Genomic DNA, 21,776 nt, shown 5'->3' with positions numbered 1-21,776 from the left:
CCCTGGCCGTTAATAGGTCAGGTCCTTCAGAAAACAGAATGTCATGAGGGTCTGATGGTGACCCCGGACTAGCTAAGAAGACTGTAGTACAGCGATCTCATGTGACTAGTGGCTGGAAATCCCTTTCTTTTTCCACAGTCAGGCAGTCAGCCTATGTAGATGCCAGACCATCTCCATTTTTTCTTATGGTGTGACTCTTGAAAGGGTGCAGCTAAACATAAGGTTTTGACTATGCTCAAGTCACACAGTTGGTCCACCTCCTTGACCTTTGTGTGGGTCTGGCATATATTTGAGGCTTGGGGTGAAGAGCAGCAGTTGGCTTCTGTCACAAAACACCTAGCCACCTGCCTGAGGCCACCTGGAGGGTCTGACCTCAGCACAGCTCAGGTCCACCTGCATCTGCTGCTTGTGTTGTACACTAGCACTCTCCTCCCACCGACTGGGTCCCAACTGCCTCTCAGCGAGTCAGCCGCTCTCAAATTATTCCCCAGTGATTTCTAGGACACTGGGGCCACACTCCCAGGAGTCCCACAGTTGCTAGAAAGCACTCACAGACCCAACACACAAACTACCAGGATTATTAGTCAGTCCAGACAAGCAGAAGCAGTAAACTAAAAGAGGTTTATTGTCATAAAAATATTGAACAGTGACCTATAAAACAGATGGGGAAAACACAGCTGAAATAGGATTAATTATAAAACCATCTATACATTTTATTACTACCTGAATATCCCACGAATTTACTTCTTCCCTTCCTTTACCTCTCACCTGTTTCCTGTGGAGTGCTCCTTTTCCAGCCCAACAACCTTGAAAAAGATAGGAGAAGGAAACAGATTTGCCGGAGAGCATGGGACAGAGTATCAGTCCTGAGGCTTTCTAATCTGTGGTAAAACTTGTGGAGACTGTGAGCTTGGGGAGAGCAGCTGGTTGTGGAAGAATCCTGACTCACTGCATGGGATACATTGTGCTGTGCTGGGGACAGGGTGAATGATGACTCCTGCAGAGGCAGTTAAGCTGTGTTCCCGCTTTGTGACCCACCGGCGAGCTTCGAGGCGTAGCACTGCAATCAAACCGGGAATCCTCCTGGACACGGAGGGAAACGGTCCACAGCACCACATCTTCAGCATCCGAATACGCTAGGGTCTTCAGGCTCTCCTGCAGGGCTGGTTTACAGTTTGACGTAGGATAGGGCGGGGATGGGCGACATTTTATCAGGGTCGACTGGCAGTGAAGAGCAGGCTCTGGCTGATCACGTACGAACATAGTCACCATTTTACAGCCCCAGGGCTCGACAGAGCATTCAGCTGCATCGGGATCTTTGTTTTCTTTGGAGTTTATATTGCTCTTACACCAGGCCTATTTGCTGAAGCAGAAACAGTCAGAATTGCTGCAAGCTGCTGTAGTTTCTTGCCTGCTGCCTCTCTGGCTCCTAAGAGATTTTGTTTAGACCTCCCTCCTCTGATGTGGCCTTGGTCTGTTCAGAGGAGCCATAGTTGAAGGAGCCATTAGAGGAGGGAAAGCTCCCTCCTGAGGAGGGGGATGATCCAAAAGTACTGAGGAGCTCGGTACTCTTATTTCTGAGGCGCTGGTGGTACTTCTGTTTTGGTGTCAGGAGTTCGATATTCGTCTATCATGAGGGGACTTAGAGGTCCTTCTTATGGCCTTCCCGATGCATCCAGAGATTCGGGACACTTCTTAGAGCAGAATGGGTCTTATTGGACATGGGGCTTAGAGTGGGAAGAGCCATGGCTCACCTCTGTCCGTTGGTTCTGGAGGAGGAAGATAAATTGCAGCTTCCCAGGGTGGCCCCCTGGTTACAATGGTGACTGAGAAGACCACCTTGCTGGTGGATGGGAGTATTGCCCTAAAACACTTGCAGAATAGGAAGCTAGTTGGCTCACTGAAACAGGCCTTTATAGTGGCCTCTTTGAGCCTTTGTGACAGTGTGCAGCTCGGTTTTGTGGCAAGAGCATGCCTCAAGTGGCAACAGAGGTCTTCAACACAAGACGGGTGTCATAACTCCCAGCTGGAAGTGGAGTCCCGCGTCAGATTTGGTTCCCTCTTCTTTTGGAGTTGTCCTCTGAAGAACCGTGGAGATTGGAGTGTTTTCCAACCCTCATCACTCAGAACGAGGGGTCATTTCTACATCCCAACCTTCAGTCTCTGGCTCTGACTGCCTGGATGTTGAGAACTTAGAATTCGCCTCCTTGGGTCTTGCAGAGGGTGTCTCCCGAGTCTTGAATGCTTCCAGAAAAGATTCCACGAAGAGGTGTTACTCTTTGAAATGGAGGAGGTTTGCCATCTGGTGTGACAGCAGGCCCCTAGATCCTCTCTCTCGTCCTACACAGACCCTTCTTGAATACCTTCTACACTTGTCAGAGTCTGGTCTCAAGACCAACTTCACCTTAGTGCGATTAGTGCTTATCGCCGTGTAGAAAGTAAGCCTATCTCTGGACAGCCTTTAGTTGTTCGTCTCATGAGAGGTTTGCTTTTGTCAAAGCCCCCAGTCAAACCTCCACCAGTGTCATGGGATCTCAACGTCATTCTCACCCAGCTGATGAAAGCTTCTTTTGAGCCACTGAATTCCTGCCATCTGAAGTACTTGACTTGGAAGGTCATTTTCTTGTTGGTGGCAGTTACTTCAGCTCGTAGGGTCAGTGAGCTTCAGGCCCTAGTAGTGGATGCACCTTATACTAAGTTTCATCACAACAGAGTAGTCTTCTGCATGCACCCTAAGTTCCTGCCGAAGATGGTGTTGGAGTTCCATCTGAATCAGTCAATTGTCTTACCAATATTTTTCCCCGTTCCCATGCCCACCCTGGTGAAAGCAACTTGCACACCTTGGACTGCAAGAGAGCACTGGCCTTTTACGTGGAGCAGACAAAGCCCTTCAGACAGTCCACCCAGTTATTTGTCGCTTTTGATCCCAACAGGAGGGGAGTTGCCATCGGAAAACGCACAATCTCCAGTTGGTTAGCAAACTGCATATCCTTCACTTATGCCCAAGCTGGGCTGACTCTGGAGGGCCATGTCACGGCTCATAATGTCAGAGCCATGGCTGCATCAGTGGCTCATTTAAAGTCAGCCTCTATTGAAGAGATTTGCAAGGCTGCGACATGATCTTCAGTCCACACATTCACATCTCACTACTGCCTTGAGCAGGATACCCGACATGACAATCGGTTTGGGCAGTCAGTGCTGCAGAATCTGTTTGGCGTTTAGAATCCAACTCCACACACCTATGCCTGTTTTTATTCTGTTCCATGCTGCACTCTCAGCTAGATGTATATAGTTTCAGGTTATTCTATATTAAGTCCTCGCCATTATGAGACCCAATTGACCAATGTGTATTGTTTTGGGTGAACCTGGATGCTAGGGATATCCCACTTGTGAGGATAATGCAGCCTGCTTGTCCTCGGAGAAAGCGAAGATACTTACCTATAGCAGGTATTCTTCGAGGACAGCAGGCTGATTATTCTCATAATCCCACCCACCTCCCCTTGGAGTTATTTGTTTCTTTGTTTATGCTATAGACTTAACTGAGGTACGTGCTCGCACTTGCGCGCCGGGCGGGAAGTCAGTCCGTGCATGCATGGTGCGCGCTACATGCGCGCCAGAAGGCTCTGGCAAAGTTTTTAAAAATTTGCTATTGCAAATGCCGGTTCCCGGGCTGACGCAAATGTTGACCCACTTGTGAGAATAATTAGCCTGCTGTCCTCTGAGAACGCCTGCTTACAGGTAAGTATCTTCGCTTTCTGGGTCTACAAATTCCATTCATGATGTCTTGGTTGAAGCGAGGAAACCTTTTACCATTTATATCTACACTTTAAGTGGAATAGATTTCCCACCTGGTGTGTCACAAATGATCATGATCCAATTCAGTGTCCTCCAAATATATTCTACTACCTTTACTATATTGCCATCTGGAGCTGCAAACATCCCTTACTCTGCATATACCTCAGTGCATTCTCAGTCTGTCATGTTCTTGTTGACACATTTTCAGCTTTACAATTTCGATTACATCAAGACTCATGAGAAACCACTATTTCAGAAATCTTCTGTACCATAGGACTTCAGTTTTGTCCTTACATCTCTCATGAAACTATCCTTTGAGATGATTGAATCTAAATCCCTGAAGGATCTCACCTGGAAAGAGTCCCTTCTAGTAGTAGTTGCTTCAGCTAAGTCAGGGGTTCTTAACATTTCTTGGTTCCCATACCCATTTAACTGATCACTCCCTAAGCCATGTGTCTATTAATGTCAACTGACAGCTACATATGTCACTGTTAGCCATTAACCGTGTTAACTGCTAACATGTCACTAAAATTATACTACTAATAACTACCTTTACTCTGTCTAGGATGTTTTCAATAAATTGCCCCAGATTAAGACCCTTGCACCTTCCTGCACCCCTTGGGTGGGTGGGTGGGGGGGAGGGGGGGAGGTGCGAGCACCACAGGTTAAGAACCACTGAGCTAGGATAAGTGAACGTTACCCCTTATCACATTTGAACAGTATACTGTACTTCATCACAAGGAGTTCTACATGTTTTGTTTTTTTACCAAAGGTGATCACACTTTCCATGTGAAATGAATGCATATTGGTTCCCACATTTTGCCCTAAGTCACATAAGCATTCATGCAACAAGTCCTGTTACACTCTGGACTTATAAAAGTGCTGTCTTAAAGGAACTGAATGAATTAAAAAGTCTACACAGTTGTTTGTCTCTTTCCAACACAATTGGTATGCCAGCAGTCAAATGAACCTTAGCCAACTGGTTAGCATCATGTATTGATTTCTTTTACAAGCTGGCACTCTTCTAACCAGTAAAGTCAGAACTCTCACCAAATTAGAGCTACTGCAGCCATTCTAGTTCTCATGAAATCTGTCTCACTGGTCAACACATACAAATAACGTTTGGTCCTCACTCCATACCTTCATTTTACACTACTACTTAGATCTGTCTTTGGTCAGAGACCATGCATTCAATTGAACTATGCTGTGCTGAAAATAGTGCTGCATTAGTTTGGTCTTCCCTATCTGATGAAATCAGACTTCAAAGATCTATCTGATTTTTTTTTGCCATTCTTTGAAAAGTTTTATTTAATTTGTGATGTATAATTTTAAATGTTTGATTATTAAATCTGTTTTTAAATATATTTTACAAAATGTACATGTGATACTATGTTATTTGTAGTTCCTGGACTATGGCCAGTCTTATTTTTTTTTAAACTGTAATCTGCCTTGAGCCTCTTTGAAGAATTGGCAGAATAAAAGCAACAGATTAGATTATCAAAATATCTTTGTGAAATCAGCAGTCCTTGCAATTTTAACTGTAACCAGCCTGCTCCATCACAATGGACAGAGAATCTCTATATCAGTGCTTTGCAGTCTCTTTGTGCCTGTGATTCCATGATTGCATCCAAATAAAATTGTGTGACACTCTCTCCTCCTCCCCCCTTCCCCCCTCCCCAGAGGTGCAGAATAATGACATACCTGTGGAGAGCCCACCTAAATCATGACCCCAAAAGCAGGTTTAGTGATCCCATTTGGGGTCATAACCTATGGTTTGGCAAGCTCTGCTTTAAATTGAATGGCCCTGAGTTTGGGAGTCAACCACTTTTATGCCTGACTCAGTCTGCTTGTTGATAGAAAAGCATCATTTTTCACCTATAACAGATGTTTTCCGTAGACAGGAGGCTTGATCAAGCACACAGTTCCTCTCACCTTCCTGAGAGGTGCATTCCTTCATGATCGAGAGGACTGAGGAAAGCATTGCACACTAGAAGGGCTATGCATGCTTAGAACTTAAGTTCCAAAATGCAAGAAAACAGAGATCTTCCACAGGAAAAACCAACAAGGGCAATGTAGAAATGGAAGATTCCTTGTCATCAACAGCAGATGAATCCATTAACTGATGGGTTGTATCCACCTACCAGCAGGTAGAGAGAGAGAACACTGAAAGCACATGGTGTTCCTGGACGCCCAGCCCCCTCTGCCTTCGGTATATGTATATCTGTCACATCTGTGGCCGTGACCACCCTCAGCCTTACCTTCTTTCTGGGGGTCAGCAGCTCTGCTGGCTTCTGTCTGTGTTTGTGTTAGTCTTGTCTCTAGTCTCTGCGCTGATTATCTCACTAGTCCTCACCTGTGTGGGCTATGCCTCCCTGCCTGGCCAGTTTCTAAGATGGCTTCTGTGCCAGCTTCCAAGATGGCTCCTGCTTGTCTTTCCTGTGGGCTCACTTCCTATGTGTGTCAAGCGTCTCTTTGGGGTCAGTGTACTTCCTGCTTCTGTCCTGCTGCTGGTGACTCATCAGTGAGAGCCTTCATAAGGAAGTGCTGTGCTTGCAGTCAGGGCCTTTGCATAGGTGTTATGCTCTTAGGCCAGGTCAGGTTAGTAAGTGTCTGCTGCACTACTGCTTAGCCTCTCTCTGGGTTCCAGCCCAGCTTCTTTCTGTGTCTGTTGTCCTTCCGTGGGGGGTATTCCCTGCCACTGTCTGTCTGTGGACTGCGGGTCCTTCCTGGCTTACCCTGTGTTTGGGGTGAAGCCTCTGCTCCAGGCTTACCCTGTGTTGGGGTGAAGCCTCTGTCCCTGGCTTACCCTGGGTTGGGGTGAAGCCTTTGTCCAGGTTTGTTCTCTGTCTGTATGCGAAGCCTCAGCCTTTGTGAGTTCCCCAGTCAGTGTGTGAAACGGCTGTGGCTTCAGACCCTTGGCTTGATATTCCTGGTTTACTCTGTTTGCTCTGCTGCCTGCCAAAGACCCTTGGCCTGATATTCCTGGTTACTCTGTTTGCTCTGCTGCCTGCCCAAGACCCTTGGCCTGTTATTCCTGGTTTGCTCTCTTTACCCTGAGTCCTGCCTTGCCTAGCCTGTGTGCCTTCCCTGCTTGTATATCCTGAATCCTGTATCTGTCTAGCTAGTGTGTATGTCCTGGGTGATTATTCCTGTATCCTGTCTCCACCTAGCTAGAGAGTTTACCCTGTGGGTATTCCCGGATTCCCGTTCTGCCTAGTGTGTATGCTGCCCTAGTCCTTGCTCCTGCTAAGCTTCTGTATGCCTTGTGTTCCTTGGTCTGTCTTCTGGGTCTTGCTAGTGGCTGTGCAGCAGCACATTGTCTGAGTGTAGTTCCTAGTCTAGTCTTCCTCGTGTTTCCTAGACCCAGGGTGGGTCCTCTGGTTCTCCAGTTCCGGCCCTGTCCTACAAGTCCTGCCGGCCACCTGCACGCTAGAGCTCAACTCTAGCGGAATGGTGGCCAAGCGCAGGTGAAGCGGATCCTGTCCTGCCGGTTCCAGTTGCCTACTTCCAATCCAGAGTTCCAGTCCGGTCCTTCCGTATGCCCAACTCCAGGGTGGTCTTGCCTGCCGCTGCCGCTCCTCGGCAGTGGCCCAAGGGCTCACGAACTTCAGTTCCGCCTCGAGAACCTGATAGAATGCTAAGGCCCTCAAGAACGCGACAATATCTCTATCTCCCAGCAGGTGTGGACGTCACTTTCTCAGCTCCTGGATTTCTGCCTGGAGTGGCTTCTGTGCTTTGCCAGTAGAGCAGGGGGGTGTTGTGGCTGGTGGTGCCCACTTTAAAGGCATACTTGGTTTTCCCTGTCCTTGCCTTACCCCATTCCCCCTCCTCCCAGAGTTCCTCTGTGGCTGCCTACCTCTAACTTTCCTCACAGTAAAAAAAAAAAAAAAAAAGAGAGGCTCGCTTTCTCAGCGTGGCGATTTCTGAGGCTTTCTCCAGAGCTCCTTGTTCGGTGCAGCTTGACCGAAGCTCATTTGACTCGGTCTCCTCAGGTGAGAGTGGTGCCCATCTCCTCCGGGGAGGTTCCCGCTGACAGCGCTCTGTGCAGGGTAAGTTTTGGCGCAAAGGCGCCATTTTGTTTTCTGTATTTGATGGCTGCTGAAGGGGTTAAGCGCTGCTCCCACTGTGGGAAACGCAGATCAGCAGCTGGGCTTTGCAGCTCATGCTGCCTAGATGCTAATGCTGGCACGAGCATGGCGGGCGGTGAGTCTTCCTGCAAGATGGAGTTGGCAGCGGGTGCCATCTTGGAGGCGCTGCGTGACTCGACCCTCGCGGTTGCGGAGGGGTCTGAGTGCAGGTGGATGCCTCGTTTTGAGGTTTCTAGAGGAGCTGTTGCCTCCGCTTCCCCCAATGTGAGAACGGAGATAAAGGGTGAGTTTTTCTCCCCTTAATTTGTGCTGCTGATGCATAAGGCTTTTATGTTAAAGAGAGCACTGCCTAAGGCTCCTGACAATTCCTTTTGGACTGGGTTGCCTCCAGTTCTTGATAGCCCAGCGTCTGCTGGAGACTTTATTTCTTCCCCCGAGCTTTTGGCTGACACTAAGCGTAGACGAGTGAATACCCCATCTGAGGGGGGGACTCTTCACTCTGTTCTCCCCCGTGGTCTAGTTTCAGGGAGTCTGAGGGGTCTGGCAGGCCATCACGGACTGATGATCCAGACGAGGGTGGCTGCTTGCCACAGGAGTTGGATGACCCTGAAGCGGTTCGGATTTTCCACCGCGACGAGCTGCCAGCTCTCATTTCTGATGCCTTACAGGCCCTTTGTATTGAAGATCCTGACGAGGGCGCTGCCTCTTCTATTAATCCTAGGATGGCTAATACTAAGAAGCCTTCCCGGGCTTTTCTCGTGCATGCGTCCATCCAAGAGCTTATTTCAGCTCAATGGTCTGACCCTGATGGTCCCTTGAAGGTGGCCAGGGCTATGTGTCACTTTTACCCTCTGAGTGAAAGTCAGTTGGCCCTCTTTGGGATGCCTAAAGTGGATGTGTTAGTCATGGCTGTGACTAAAAAGACTACTCTCCCGGTGGAGGGAGGAGTCGCTTTGAAAGATATGCAGGACCGGCGGCTGGAATCCGTGCTGAAGCGGTCCTTTGAAATCTCGGGCCTTTCCTTACGGGCGTCTGTTTGCAGTTCCTATGCGGCCCGGGCCTGCCTTTCCTGGTTGCAGCAGGCGGTTGAGCAGCCCGCCGATGGAGCGGGTTCCCTCGCTGAGGTCGGCCCACGTATGGAGTCTGCACTGTCATTTTCGGCTGATGCTCTTTATGATCTGGTCAGAGCTTCGGCTAAGCAGATGTCGGTAGCGGTTGCTGCCCACCGCCTTCTTTGGCTCCAGCATTGGGCGGCTGACATGGCGTCTAAACAAAGGCTGGTGAGGTTACCCTTTCGGGGTCTTCTTTTATTTGGGGAGGATTTGGAGAAGATTGTTAAGGACCTAGGGGACTCTAAGTCCCAACGGTTGCCTGAGGATAGGCCGAGGCCTTCTTCCAAAAGTCCTTCTTTTCCCTCCTCTTCCAGGCCACGTTTTCTCGAAGCTCTCAGGTATCGCCCGGGGCGATCTGCGAGGTTTGGTCAGTGTACCCGTTTCCAGCAGAGGAACTCCTTTCGTTCGGACAAACGCGCTGCGGCGTCCGGGCAACGTACAGGAGTTCAGGGGCATCCGCCACAATGAGGTGCTGGTCCACTCGTCGGTTCCCGCAGTAGGGGGTCGTTTCTCCCTCTTTCTCGAGGAGTAGACCAAGATTACTTCGGATCGGTGGGTCCTGGACCTGATCAGAGAAGGTTACCGACTAGAATTCGTTGCCCCGGTGGGAGACGTGTTTTTGAAGTCCTGATGCGGCACTGGCATCAAGCGGGCGGCGGTAAACGAGACCTTGCAGGTGTTGCTTAAGCTCGAAGCGGTGGTTCCGGTTCCTCCCGCAGAACGCAGCTATGGTCGCTACTCCATCTATTTTGTGGTGCCTCGAAAAGGCGGGTCATTCAGACCTATCCTCAACTTATGCAGAGTCAACGAGGCCTTATGAGTGTGACAGTTCCGCGTGGAAACCCTGCGCTCCGTCATTGCGGCGGTACAGCCAGGAGAGTTTCTCACGTCTCTGAACCTCAAGGAAGCGTACTTGCATATTCCCATCAGGCCGCCTCATCAGCAGTTTCTCCAGTTTGCAGTATTGAGCCAACATTTTCAGTTTGCGCGCCTTGCCTTTTGGCCTGGCAACTGCCCCTCGGACTTTTTCCAAGGTGATGATAGTGGTGGCTGCCTTTCTTAGGCGAGAGGGTATCAGAGTTCACCCTTTTCTCGACGACTGACTCATCAGAGCGGATTCGGCAGACGAAAGCCGCCTTGACACAACCAGAGTTGTTAAAGTTCTTCAGACTCTGGGCTGGGTAGTCAATATGCCCAAAAGTCACCTGACCCCCTCTCAGTCTCTCGAGTATTTGGGGGTCCGGTTCGACACAGCTTCAGGGTTTGTTTTTCTTCCCGACAACAGGCGTCTCAAGCTTCAGAATCAGGTCTGTCTGCTCCTGCGGATGCCTCGCCCTCGAGCTTGGGACTTTGTTCAGCTCCTGGGATCGATGATGGCCATCATAGAGGTGGTTTCCTGGGCGAGAGCTCACATGAGGCTCCTGCAACTTGCTCTGCTTCAGCAATGGTCTCCGATTTCCCAGGAATACCAACGCGCAGACTAAGGTGGCTTCCTGCGGCCCAGCACAGTATGGATTGGTGGCTTTCCGACAGCATGCTGCGGCAGGGGATGCCACTTGCTCTTCCGTTTTCGTGTCAGGTGATAATGGATGCCAGCCTTTCAGGCTGGGGAGCTCATTGCCGATGACGCTATGCTCAGGGTCTGTGGCCCACCGCAGAAGCGGGATGGTCCATCAATCGCTTGGAACTGAGAGCGATATTCCAGGCTCTTCTGGCCTTCCACAGGACACTGAAGGGTCTTCCTGTCCGAGTTCTGTCGGACAACACGACAGCAGTGGCCTACATCAATCGTCAGGGTGGCACTCAGTGCAGGGCCCTGGCTGCGGAGGTATCTCAGATTTGCGACTGGGCCGAGTGCCACCTAGAGCTGCTGTCCACGGCTCACATAGCCGGTCAGAGCAACGTACAAGCCGATTTCCTCAGCAGACATCAAATCGACCTGGCGAAAGAAGTTTTTCTGCAGATTTGTGCCAAATGGGGGACTCCAGACTTGGACCTCATGGCGTCAAGCGTAAACGCCAAGTCCCTCGCTTCTTCAGCAGAAGGAGAGATCCTTACTCGGCGGGGTTGGATGCTCTGGCTCAACCTTGGCCCTCGGGCCTGCGGTATGTGTCCCCTGATAGGGCGAGTTCTACGGATTCGTCTGCACCAAGGATTGGTGATTCTCATCGCCCCAGATTGGCCAAGGTGTCCGTGGTACGCGGATCTCCGACGGATGCTGGTGGACGCGCCTCTTCCTTTGCCTCAGGTTCCGAACTTGTTAGTTCAGGGTCCGGTGAGTATGGAAGATCCTTACCGCTTTGGTCTTACGGCCTGGCTCTTGAGAGGGCGCAATTGATGGACAAGGGCTATTCTAATAAGGTTATTGCCATGCTCTTGCAGGCTTGCACGTGGTCTACCTCTGCGACTTCTGCTCGGATCTGGCACACTTTTGAGGCTTGTACTCCAAAGGCTATCTCGCCAACTCTGGCGTCAGTCTCGCTTTTGCTGAGGGCTACAAAATGGCCTGGCCTACAATTCCCTTTGAGTTCAAGTGGCAGCATTGGCCTGCTTCCAGGGGAGAGTCTCCGGCTTGTCCCTTGCTGCTCATCCGGATATTATCCGACTTCTCAGAGGAGCGCTTCGTCTCCGTCCTCCTTTGCGGTCACCCTGTCCGGCTTGGAACCTGGTGCTCGTGTTGAGGGCACTCCAGCGGTCTCCGTTTGAGCCTCTTAAGCGGGCTTCTGAGAAGCGTGCCAGGTGCCCTTGACCTGGATTGGCCACTGTCGGTGACAGGATGCTGGGCTAGATGGACCTTTGGTCTTTCCCAGTATGGCACTACTTATGTACTTATGTACTTATGTACTTAAGACAGTTTTTTTTAGTGGCAATGACGTTGGCAAGAAGAGTGAGCTTCAGGCTCTTTCCTGTCTGGATCATTTTCTACAGTTCTCGGAATCCGGGGTAACTGTTCGTACGGTGCCTTCCTTTCTGCCTAAGGTGGTTTCAGCTTTTCACCTGAACCAGCCCATTTTTCTTCCTTCCTTTTGTAAGGAGGAGTTTCCTTACTCCTTTGGGCAATTGCGCCTTTTGGATGTCCGCAGGGCTCTGTGGCAGTATCTGCAGATGTCAAATGAGTTTAGGAATTCTGATCATTTATTTGTTCTGTTAGCAGGTCCCCGACAGGGGTTTCCGCCAACTAAGGCCACTGTAGCCCGCTGGCTTAAGGATCTCATTTTTTTCTGCTTACTTGCTTTCAGGGCAGTCGCCGCCTTAAGCGTTTAAAGCGCATTCTACGAGGGCAATGTCCTCTTCGTGGGCTGAAACGGGTGTCTTTTTTCTTCAAGAGATCTGTGGTGCGGCTACCAGGGCTTCTCAGCTCTCTTTTGTGCGGCGTTACAGGCTGGATGTGGCAGCGTGCCAGGATGCGCATTTTGGAGCGCAAGGCTTGGTCACGGAGTTGCCTGTTCCCACCCTATTTAGGGAGTGCTTTGGTACATCCCATCAGTTAATGGATTCATCTGCTGTTGATGACAAGGAAGGGAAAATTAGGTTCTTACCTTGATAATTTTCTTTCCTTTAGTCACAGCAGATGAATCCATGTTCCCTCCCTTTCTGACCTTAGTTTTTGTACAGATGTTGCATACAAACATTGTGTCTCATCAGGAGTACTTGAAGAGCTACTACATGTTTTTTTTTTTATTGCAGGAGGTTGATAACATCCCTCCTTTGTTTGGTTATTGCTCCGGTTCAGGGGCGTTTGTTCTCTGTGAGGAAAGATTGTTATTTTGCCTTTCTTATTCACTCTGCTTTGGAAATTTCATATACTGAAGGCAGAGGGGGCTGGGCGTCCAGGAGCACCATGTGCTTTCAGTGTTCTCTTATCTCCATATGCTGGTAGGCGGATACAACCCATCAGTTAATGGATTCATTTGCTGTGACTAAAGGAAAGAAAATTATCAAGGTAAGAACCTAATTTTCCCGTACTAAATACCAGGATGGATAAAGGAAAGGTTGTTTATTCTTCAAAAAAATATATAAAAGTCCCAGCTGGGTGTCCTCAACACAGGTTGTGTTTCGGCATAAAAAGGAGAATACTGCCAAGTCTTCTGAAAAACTGATTCTTCACAATAAAAAATGGTAATAATGACTTAAAGTCAATACTGGAGAGAACTTTGATATTCAAACTGCAGGCTTACCTGCCAACTAAAACATATATATTTTTGGAAGAATAAACTACCTTTGCTTTATCCATCCTGGTATTTAATGCTCGTCTACTTCTCTGTTGTCGTTGCTTAGAACTTTACACTTAGTTCTGAGCTCTGGCAGAGCTGTTGGTTCTGGTGCTATCAGTTGATGTCACCCACTTATGTGCCTGATTGAACATGTGTTACAGGTGAGAAATATTGCTTTCTACTATTATCTGAAGATAGTGCAGAAACAATTCATCTAATGATCTTGATCTCTTAGCACTCTGATAATGAAGAAGAGAGATGCTACACTACAAATTCTGATAGAAACACAAGCAGGTACACTGTATGAAAAGAACTGCAGATGAGATGAAGATTATCCATGCACACACAGAACATAGTGGAGGCTGTCATAGTTGTGCTGCTAATGGGACTATTGCAGGGTGTGTTTTAAAGAGAGAGGCTTCACAGACATCTTTTTTTTTTTCCTGGTCGTTTCAATTCAGATAATTTTGTTGGTTTGGATGGAAATAAAAGGAATCATGTATACGTTTGTTTTTACCTGTAGATCACATAAGAAATTGACAAGGATACATGTGACATATGAAGGCACTATTGAAGACAATGGACTTGGCATGCTGCAAGTAAGTGCCCTAACATAAGACACATATGTGACTGTCTTTGGGAAAAAGTGACTAAAGTAGCAGATTCAAAATGTTGAGAATAGCCAATTTTTCATGTCATGGGTCCATAAGCAGTTTGAAATAGTTATGCTTTCGAACTTGTAACTTTTTGACTTAAAAGGATAGAGTTTGGGCTGTTGTATTACAAATTGTTTGTTCTAATAGAATTAATTAAAACCTCATTTTTGTTTCTGGTGACTTTAGTCACCTTTCCCCAGAGATGGTCACATATGAGATAATCTCATGTGAGATAATCTAAGCGGTTTCAAAACATTCTTTAAGGCCAAATGCCAGTTTAACTGAACACAATTGAATTGGATCAAATAAATCAGTCCTTAATGCCATTATTCATGTTTTTCAGAGAGAATTTCAAAATAATGTTTATATTAGTGGCGTAACAGAAGGCAATTTTTAGGTGGGCCAATAGGTTGGATGGGTGGGCACTAGAGAAACATCTACCACCTGATGATGCACCTATGCCCTGCCCCTACCACACACCTGCCCCACTCCCAATAACTTCAGTGAGGGTGTAGCAGTGCTGGCTTCAGTGGCTTCAGGCCACGTTGAGGGCTAGTGGAAGTACAAGAGGGTGCACTCTTCATTTTCTATTGAGCCATTGTCCTCCAACACACATATGCTTCCTCCAAATATTCTGCATCCACAGAACCCCCTGGGCCTCCTCCAACAGTGAATGCAGAGCTAGAACATTTCCCTATAAAACTCAACATACAAAAATATTTGTTTCTAATGTTATCTCAGTAACAAGGCATATTGTATAGTGCAAAAATCTATGAAACAAAAAGTCACTCAGAACCTAGAGCAAATCTATCGTGCCAGCACTAACATCCAAAACAAGGATCCTACCTATGATATTTTAGGGCCCTAAATATTTCAGTGGAGCTCTATCGAGAAAACTGAACAAGCCAAATTACTACAGAATGTATTGATGCACCACCTGGAGTATTGTATTCAGTTTTGGAGGTCATATCTTGCTAAAGATGTAAAAAGACTTGAAGCGGTGCAAAGAAAAGCTACAAAAATAGTATGGGATTTGCGTTACATGATGTACAGGGAGAGACTTATTGACCTGAACATGTATAGCCTGGAGGAAAGGAGAAACAGGAGTGATATGATACACATGTTAAGATATTTGAAAGGTATTAATCTGCAAATAAACCATTTCCAGAGACGGGACAGCAGTAGGAAATGAATTGAAGTTGAAGGGGGGCAGACTCAAGAAAAATGTCAGGAAGTATTTTTTCACGGCGAGGGTAGTGGATATTTGGAATGCCCTCCCGCAGGAGGTGGTGGAGATGAAAGCGGTAACGGAATTAAAAAATGCTTGCGATAAACACAAAGGAATCCTGTTCAGAAGGAATGGATCCACAGAAGCTTTAGCGGAGATTGTTGGCAACACCGGTAATTGGTAAGCAAAGCTAGTGCTGGGCAGACTTCTACTGTCTGTTCCCTGAAAATGGCAAGGACAGATCAAGGTCTACATATAAAGTAGCACATACAATGAGTTTATCTTGTTGGGCAGACTGGATGGTCTGTACAGGTCTTTATCTGCCGTCATCTACTGTGTTACTATGTCATAATTGGCAAATACAGAATAAGTGACGCAAACCATAAACAAATTAAATTGAAATTCCAAGAGGCCCGACCTTTCACGTAGTACAGCACCAGATAAATTGAGAGATGCATTTTCTCCTACACTGTGCAAAATATAATGATAGCACATGCCACAGATGGTGTTAGGGGTTACAGCTAGGGCAACTGTCCTTGGCCTGCTGGTTAGAGAGAACCACAGGTCAGCCGGAAGCTGAAGAAGGTGCAGCCTCCTAGTAAGCTTTGGGGTCCTCTCCCAAATTTCTGCCCTGGGCCCCAGCCATATCTAACACCAGCTCTGACAGGATGTACATTTCAAATCTGACATATTCTAATCACAAAATGGAAAAATAAAATTATTTTTTCTACTTTTTGATGTCTGGTCATTTTATTTTTCAAATCATGTTGGCCCCAGGCTCTGATCCCTGCTTCCCTCTGTCTTCTCTTAACTCACTCACCAAGGTCTTTTGTCCATTTGACATTTCTGCCATCTCCATGTCCACTATCCATCTTCTTCCATCTCTGTGCCTCTATCTTCATCCATGTTCAATATCTCCCTTTCTCTTTGTCCCTATATTTCCCTGTCCAACTTCTCCCCTCTCTTCCTCCCCCTTCCCAATATATCTCTCTTCTCTCCAACCCTACCCCATTCAGCTTCTCTGCCTCTCTTCCCCCCCTCCAGCATCTGGTTTGCTTGCTTTTTGCCTGCCTGTCTGCCCACCCCCTTTCCCGCTGTGAGGTCTGGCATCTCTGTTTCCCTTCCCTCCCCCCTTGTGCTATTTCAGGAGCTCTCTCCCTTCCAGCCCTCTCCTCCTCCTTTTCCACATCCAGCACCTATCTCCCTTCCCTCTTGCCTCCTCCTCTTCTTCCTACATCCAGCAGTTCTCTGCCTTCCCTCCAGCCCACTCCTCGTCTTCCTCCCACGTACAAGAGCTCTCTGTCTTCAATCCAGCCCTCTCCTTCTCTTCCTCCCAGAAGTCCAGCAGCTCTCTCCCTTCCCTCCAACCCCCTCCTCCTCCTCGTCCCACGTGCTGCAGCTCTCTCCTTTTCCTCCAACCCCTTGCTGCCTTTCCTCCCGCAGGTCCGGGTATCCAGGATCGTTGCCCCTGCCTGTCTGCCCCACTGCTGCCGCAGTGCCTGCTTCAGCTTTCATTTTTGGCTGTCACTAGCAGTGATTCACACAGGCATTTCAGGGCGGCCTTCCCTCTGCCACATCCAGCCTTCTCTGACGCAACTTCCTGTTTATGCGAGTGCCGGATGCGGCAGAGGGAAGTCCCTGGAGTGCCTGTGTGAATCGCTGACAGCAATGGCACAAAAATGAAAGCTGCAGGCACCATGGCAGAAGCAGGGCAGAGCAGGAAGAGGCAATGATCCTGACTGGCCGGACCTGTGGGAGGGAAGTTGGCAAGGGATGTTAGATTGGGGTTTGTTAGGGTGGGCCTCGGGCAAAAGTTGGTAGGATGGCCTGAGCCCACCCAGGCCCACCCATGGCTATGCCCCTGGTTTATATGTATATACATATGGCATATTAGCCACTTCTTCAGCTCACTGAGGTCTTTGCACTATAGGATAAACAATGAAATGTGTATCATTAAAACATCTATCATATAATGCATAAGGCTAATTTAAGGGTGTTTACCTATTCTAAGATGCAAGTCATTTTTTCTTTCCTGTGTATAATTAGCACAAATTTTGCTGAAATTTGGCTCATTTGTTTCAAGTGTATTGGGTTAAACTGATTCTGATTATTTGATTTAGATATTGAAAAATTTAATCCAGGTGACTGAATACCAGCAGTATTCTGCTGTAGCCCTTCACTTCCAGGCAGCCTGCAGGGACAAGAGGAGAAGGGGATAAGCCTGCAGTAAAGCAGAGGAGAGAGCAGTCTACTACTCCCTAGTCCAGCCCCTTTTCTCCTATGCTTTCTTCCCAAGCTACACAGTTTCACTTTCTTTTTTGTCTACAAATTAAGCTGTTTTGGAAATCTTGTGTGAGCAGAGGAGAGCAAGTGGGCTGTTACAACTGACTATGCGGCAACTGATGTTTGCCCTGTATGTTCCTGCTTTCAGTTTTTGCCCATCAATATTGGCTAGATTTTGGCTTTAAAAGAGCTGTAACTGCAGCATGCAGACACATGCCAGAGGGGCATGCTCCTTTGGAAGTCCCTTCAGGATTGATTGGGACTGGACCCCCCCACCAGTTAATCACAGACTTTGATTTTAATGGGAAGATTAAACGGTACTTGGTTGGATTTTATTTGTCTGTTTGACCTCAGGGGCAACAGGACAGGGAAGATGCAGATTCTTCTATCAGAGCCTTTAACCAAGTTCATGACTTCATCTTTTCAAGGTATTGTGTACAAGAGAATGGCGCTCCTGCTTTAAGTGAGACTGAGGGCTCGCTATGCTTGGACTGCCAGAGTCCATATTGATTTCCAAGTAATGCCAGTTCAGGCCCTCTGGGTTGAGAGAATAGTTCCAATGTCTCTGTCCCCTCAGTGTCCAAAGATGGAGTTAGACTTCTGGTTTCCCCAGAAGGGGAAGGGTTCTCTCTTGTAAGAGTCGATGACCCCCTATCCAAGGGGAGATTTTATCCTTGGCTAAACTCATGTGATGTCATGGACTTATGGACTGCCATAAGTAGCTTGGAGAAGGCATTTACAGATAGATTTGATAGTCTGTTTAACAGGTTTGTCGGGTCTAAATAAGCTGTGATTCAGTCACTGGTGGTGGCAAGTTGGAGAAATTTTAATACCAAATTAAAGATCTCCAGTCTTGTAATTCTTTGTTAAGGGTGATGCAGGAATTACCACTATTGGTAGCAGAATCTGTGGTACTTCAGGAGTCAAACACCACACACCAGAATGAGAGAGAAATCTTCTTTATTTGCCAGCAAACAAAGTAGGACATCAGCGCTAGCTCTCTCCTTATCTTCAGCTCTCTGTGTCTTGTCTCTCTCGTCTCAGCTCCTTCTCTAACGTAAGCTGCTTCTGTTCTCATTTATATATTGTCCTAAACCCCTCTAGCCCCCCTTTCTCTCCAGATGGTAAGGAATAGATTGATTACCCTGTCTTGAACTAATTATCTCTACACATTTACTCAAAATATCAGTTACATAGGTTTGAGATATTTCCTAAACTGACCTATGACCTGGGGCCTCTCAAACTAGACAATGTGGCACCTATCTCCTGCATTTTATTATTATTAAATTCTCAGATTCCCAGTTAACTTAAAATACTAACCGGACTCTGGCATTCATTAAGGGGCCAATCTTGCTTAATGGCACACAGACATGGTTTGTTATTACTTTCAGGAGACCAGTCCTACACTTAGCTATAATCCATCAAGAAGAGTTGACTTTTCCTGACCTCTTTCACCTAGCTAGGACTGTGGATAATTCAAACCAGATGATGACCTCTTAAACTGCAGACAAATCTCACTTGAAAGTCAGACACTGAATTGAAAAGATATTTTACATAGAGAAATAGAACTTATTAATTAAACAGAATAAACATATTTTAAAATAAGCAGAAATCAGAATTCCTTATAAGACAAAATCTAAATTATCTAGAATTATTTAAATCTAAACTATCTCCTTCTAAACAGCATTCAGCCTAATCTTTTAAAAATGCCTGCTTGCTAATCCCCTCAAGACTGTCCAGTATGCCTTACTTAGAATGGCATCCAGATGTGGTTTATTATGCCTTTGAACTAGCATTAACAATCCATCACTCAAAAAGGGACAAAGAAAGTTTCATTTCTCTCTGACCTTTCTAACCTCTTGTCGCGTCTCTCGCGCTTGCCGCGCTCTCGGGGACCTTGGCATCCTTTCAGGCTTCTTCCCCGGGAGCACGGGGTTTGTGAGTCCATAGGCCACTACCGTGGAGCGGCAGTGGCAGGCAAGATCACCTTCCAGGTGGAGATGAGACAACCCTGGACCGGAACCCCGGACTGGAGTTCTACACAGGAATACTCGGAACTGGAATGCACCGGACGGGTGCGCACTGGAGTGGGGCCCGCTAGCCTGGACACACTGGAGTGGCCCCACTGGACTGGAACATACAGGAGTGAAACCCGCTGGACTGGAACACACTGGACCTAGGCTTCACCTACACTTGACCGCCTTTCCCCGAGGGTTGAGCCCTCAGGTTCTGGCAGCCGGTAGGACTTACAGGAAAACCCGGAACTGGAACTTGCAAGCAGGAACAGCAGGAATGAAGATCCAGGAGTGCCCCCTGGCACCTAGGCGGAGGCAAGGCAGACAGGCAGGGACTGTCCGGGTTCTGGCAGTCGGCAGGTTTCACACAATGACCAGTAAACTGTACCCAGGCTAATAGGAACGCTATACCCAGGCAAACCAGTCATACACAGAGCAAACTCAGGAGACTTAGGAAGCTATACACCAGCTAACCACAAAGCTGTGCCCAAGCTAACAAGTCATGCACTGAAAACATACACAGAACACTAGCAAAGCTATACACAGGCTACAAGCCACACGGTGCCTAAGCTGGCTAGTCAAGTATAAGGAACAAACACAGGGAACTAGCAAAGCTAAGCACAGGTTAACAAGCCAGACGGTGCCTAAGCTGGCTAGTCTACCCTACGAACAAACACAGAACTAGCAGAGCTATGCACAGGCTACAAGCCAGACGGTGCCTAAGCTGGCTAGTCTACACTAGGAACAAACGCAGAGAACTAGCAGAGCTATGCACAGGCTACAAGCCAGACGGTGCCTAAGCTGGCTAGTCTACACTAGGAACAATCACAGTCTTGGGATAGTGGCTAGCAAGGGCGGCTAGTCTAACACTAGGAACAATCACAGTCTCGGGATAGTGGCTAGCAAGGGCGGCTAGTCTAACACTAGGAACAAACACAGAGAACTAGCAGAGCTATGCACAGGCTACAAGCCAGACGGTGCGTAAGCTAACTAGTCATGCACTGGAAACAAACACAGAGCACTAGCAGAGCTATGCACAGGCTACAAGCCAGACGGTGCCTAAGCTAACTAGTCTAAACAAACACAGAGCACTAGCAAAGCTATACACAGGCTACAAGCCAGACGGTGCCTAAGCTAACTAGTCATGCACTGGAAACAAACACAGAGAACTAGCAGAGCTATGCACAGGCTACAAGCCAGACGGTGCCTAAGCTAACTAGTCTAAACAAACACAGAGCACTAGCAAAGCTATACACAGGCTACAAGCCAGACGGTGCCTAAGCTAACTAGTCATGCACTGGAAACAAACACAGAGCACTAGCAGAGCTATGCACAGGCTACAAGCCAGACGGTGCCTAAGCTAACTAGTCTAAACAAACATAGAAACTCACACAGAGCAAACACTGAAACTGTGTACAGAGCACTCTATACACCAGGACCTTTAGATGAGATGCAAAGGCCCGGACTGTAGTCTTCAAGTGATTAATAAAGCCCTTCAACACCAGAGCCACAGCTGCAGGAATCACCTTGCAACCAAACAGAGGCTTGACACACAGAGCAGTCATCCCATAGGAAGGAACAGCGGGAGCCATCTTGGATACTGGCAAAGAGGAAGAGGCGGCAGCCATCTTGGAAGAGGCATAGCCCACACAGGTGAGGTTCAGTAGGGCAATCAGCACACAGAGCCAGAGAGAACCTAAGACAGACACAGAGACAAGCAGCAGCCAGCACAGACACTGGCTCCCAGAAACAGGGTAAGTCTGAGGGTTGTCACGGCTACGGACGGGACACCTCTAGTCTAGCAAAAGCTAGACGTTTGAGTAATTAAAACCAGATGGCATTCTACCACTTGCAGGACTGAACCAAACTTAAACAGAATTAACAAATTAATATGATTTCTCTGTCCAGGCTGCCTCAAGGGTAAGAACATAATCCATCCCAAGATATACATTTTGGGGGAAGGTGAGCTCTATGCGGATAGTTTAGATTTAACAAAGTTTTTACAAGATTCTCAGTCTGAGGTCTCCACCAGAGCTGTGATTGTTGAAGACCTTTGCCCTGGATCCAGATAAGAAGTGAACCTTGAACATTTTTTTTAATCATTCAAAGCAAAGTAAGCCTTTACCATGTTATTTCCATATTTCCTGATGCTTCACATCCCCACTCAATTGAGGCAGAAACTATTTCTTTCTTTAAAAAAAATACAGGACATTTTTCTTTGGGTGTATCATTTGTTTTTAAGGTTTCCATGTAAATGTGAAATGAGTTTACATGGGATAAAAAATGCTTTTTGTAAGCCTAACTGGTAGAATTTGTTTTTGAAACATGGGGTTAATCCAAGCCTGTGATAGTAGTAACTTGATTCTATATTACTTCTGCATATAA

At 47.4% G+C, this 21,776-nt stretch overlaps 1 protein-coding gene across 3 annotated transcripts in view; it reads left to right on the top strand.

Moving 5' to 3' along the window:
- The window catches only part of PARG (poly(ADP-ribose) glycohydrolase), a 496,940-nt gene that overhangs the window by 304,110 nt on the left and 171,054 nt on the right, over positions 1-21,776 (top strand). For all 3 annotated transcript variants that reach the window (XM_030203287.1, XM_030203289.1, XM_030203288.1), the window contains one exon: positions 13,733-13,808. In XM_030203287.1, coding sequence (XP_030059147.1) covers positions 13,733-13,808 — 76 coding nt within the window. The remainder of the gene's footprint in view (positions 1-13,732; positions 13,809-21,776) is intronic.

Source organism: Microcaecilia unicolor, chromosome 5, assembly GCF_901765095.1.
Source record: "Microcaecilia unicolor chromosome 5, aMicUni1.1, whole genome shotgun sequence".
In the NCBI taxonomy this organism is placed as follows: domain Eukaryota; kingdom Metazoa; phylum Chordata; class Amphibia; order Gymnophiona; family Siphonopidae; genus Microcaecilia; species Microcaecilia unicolor.
This window is presented reverse-complemented; position numbering and strand designations above follow the sequence as displayed.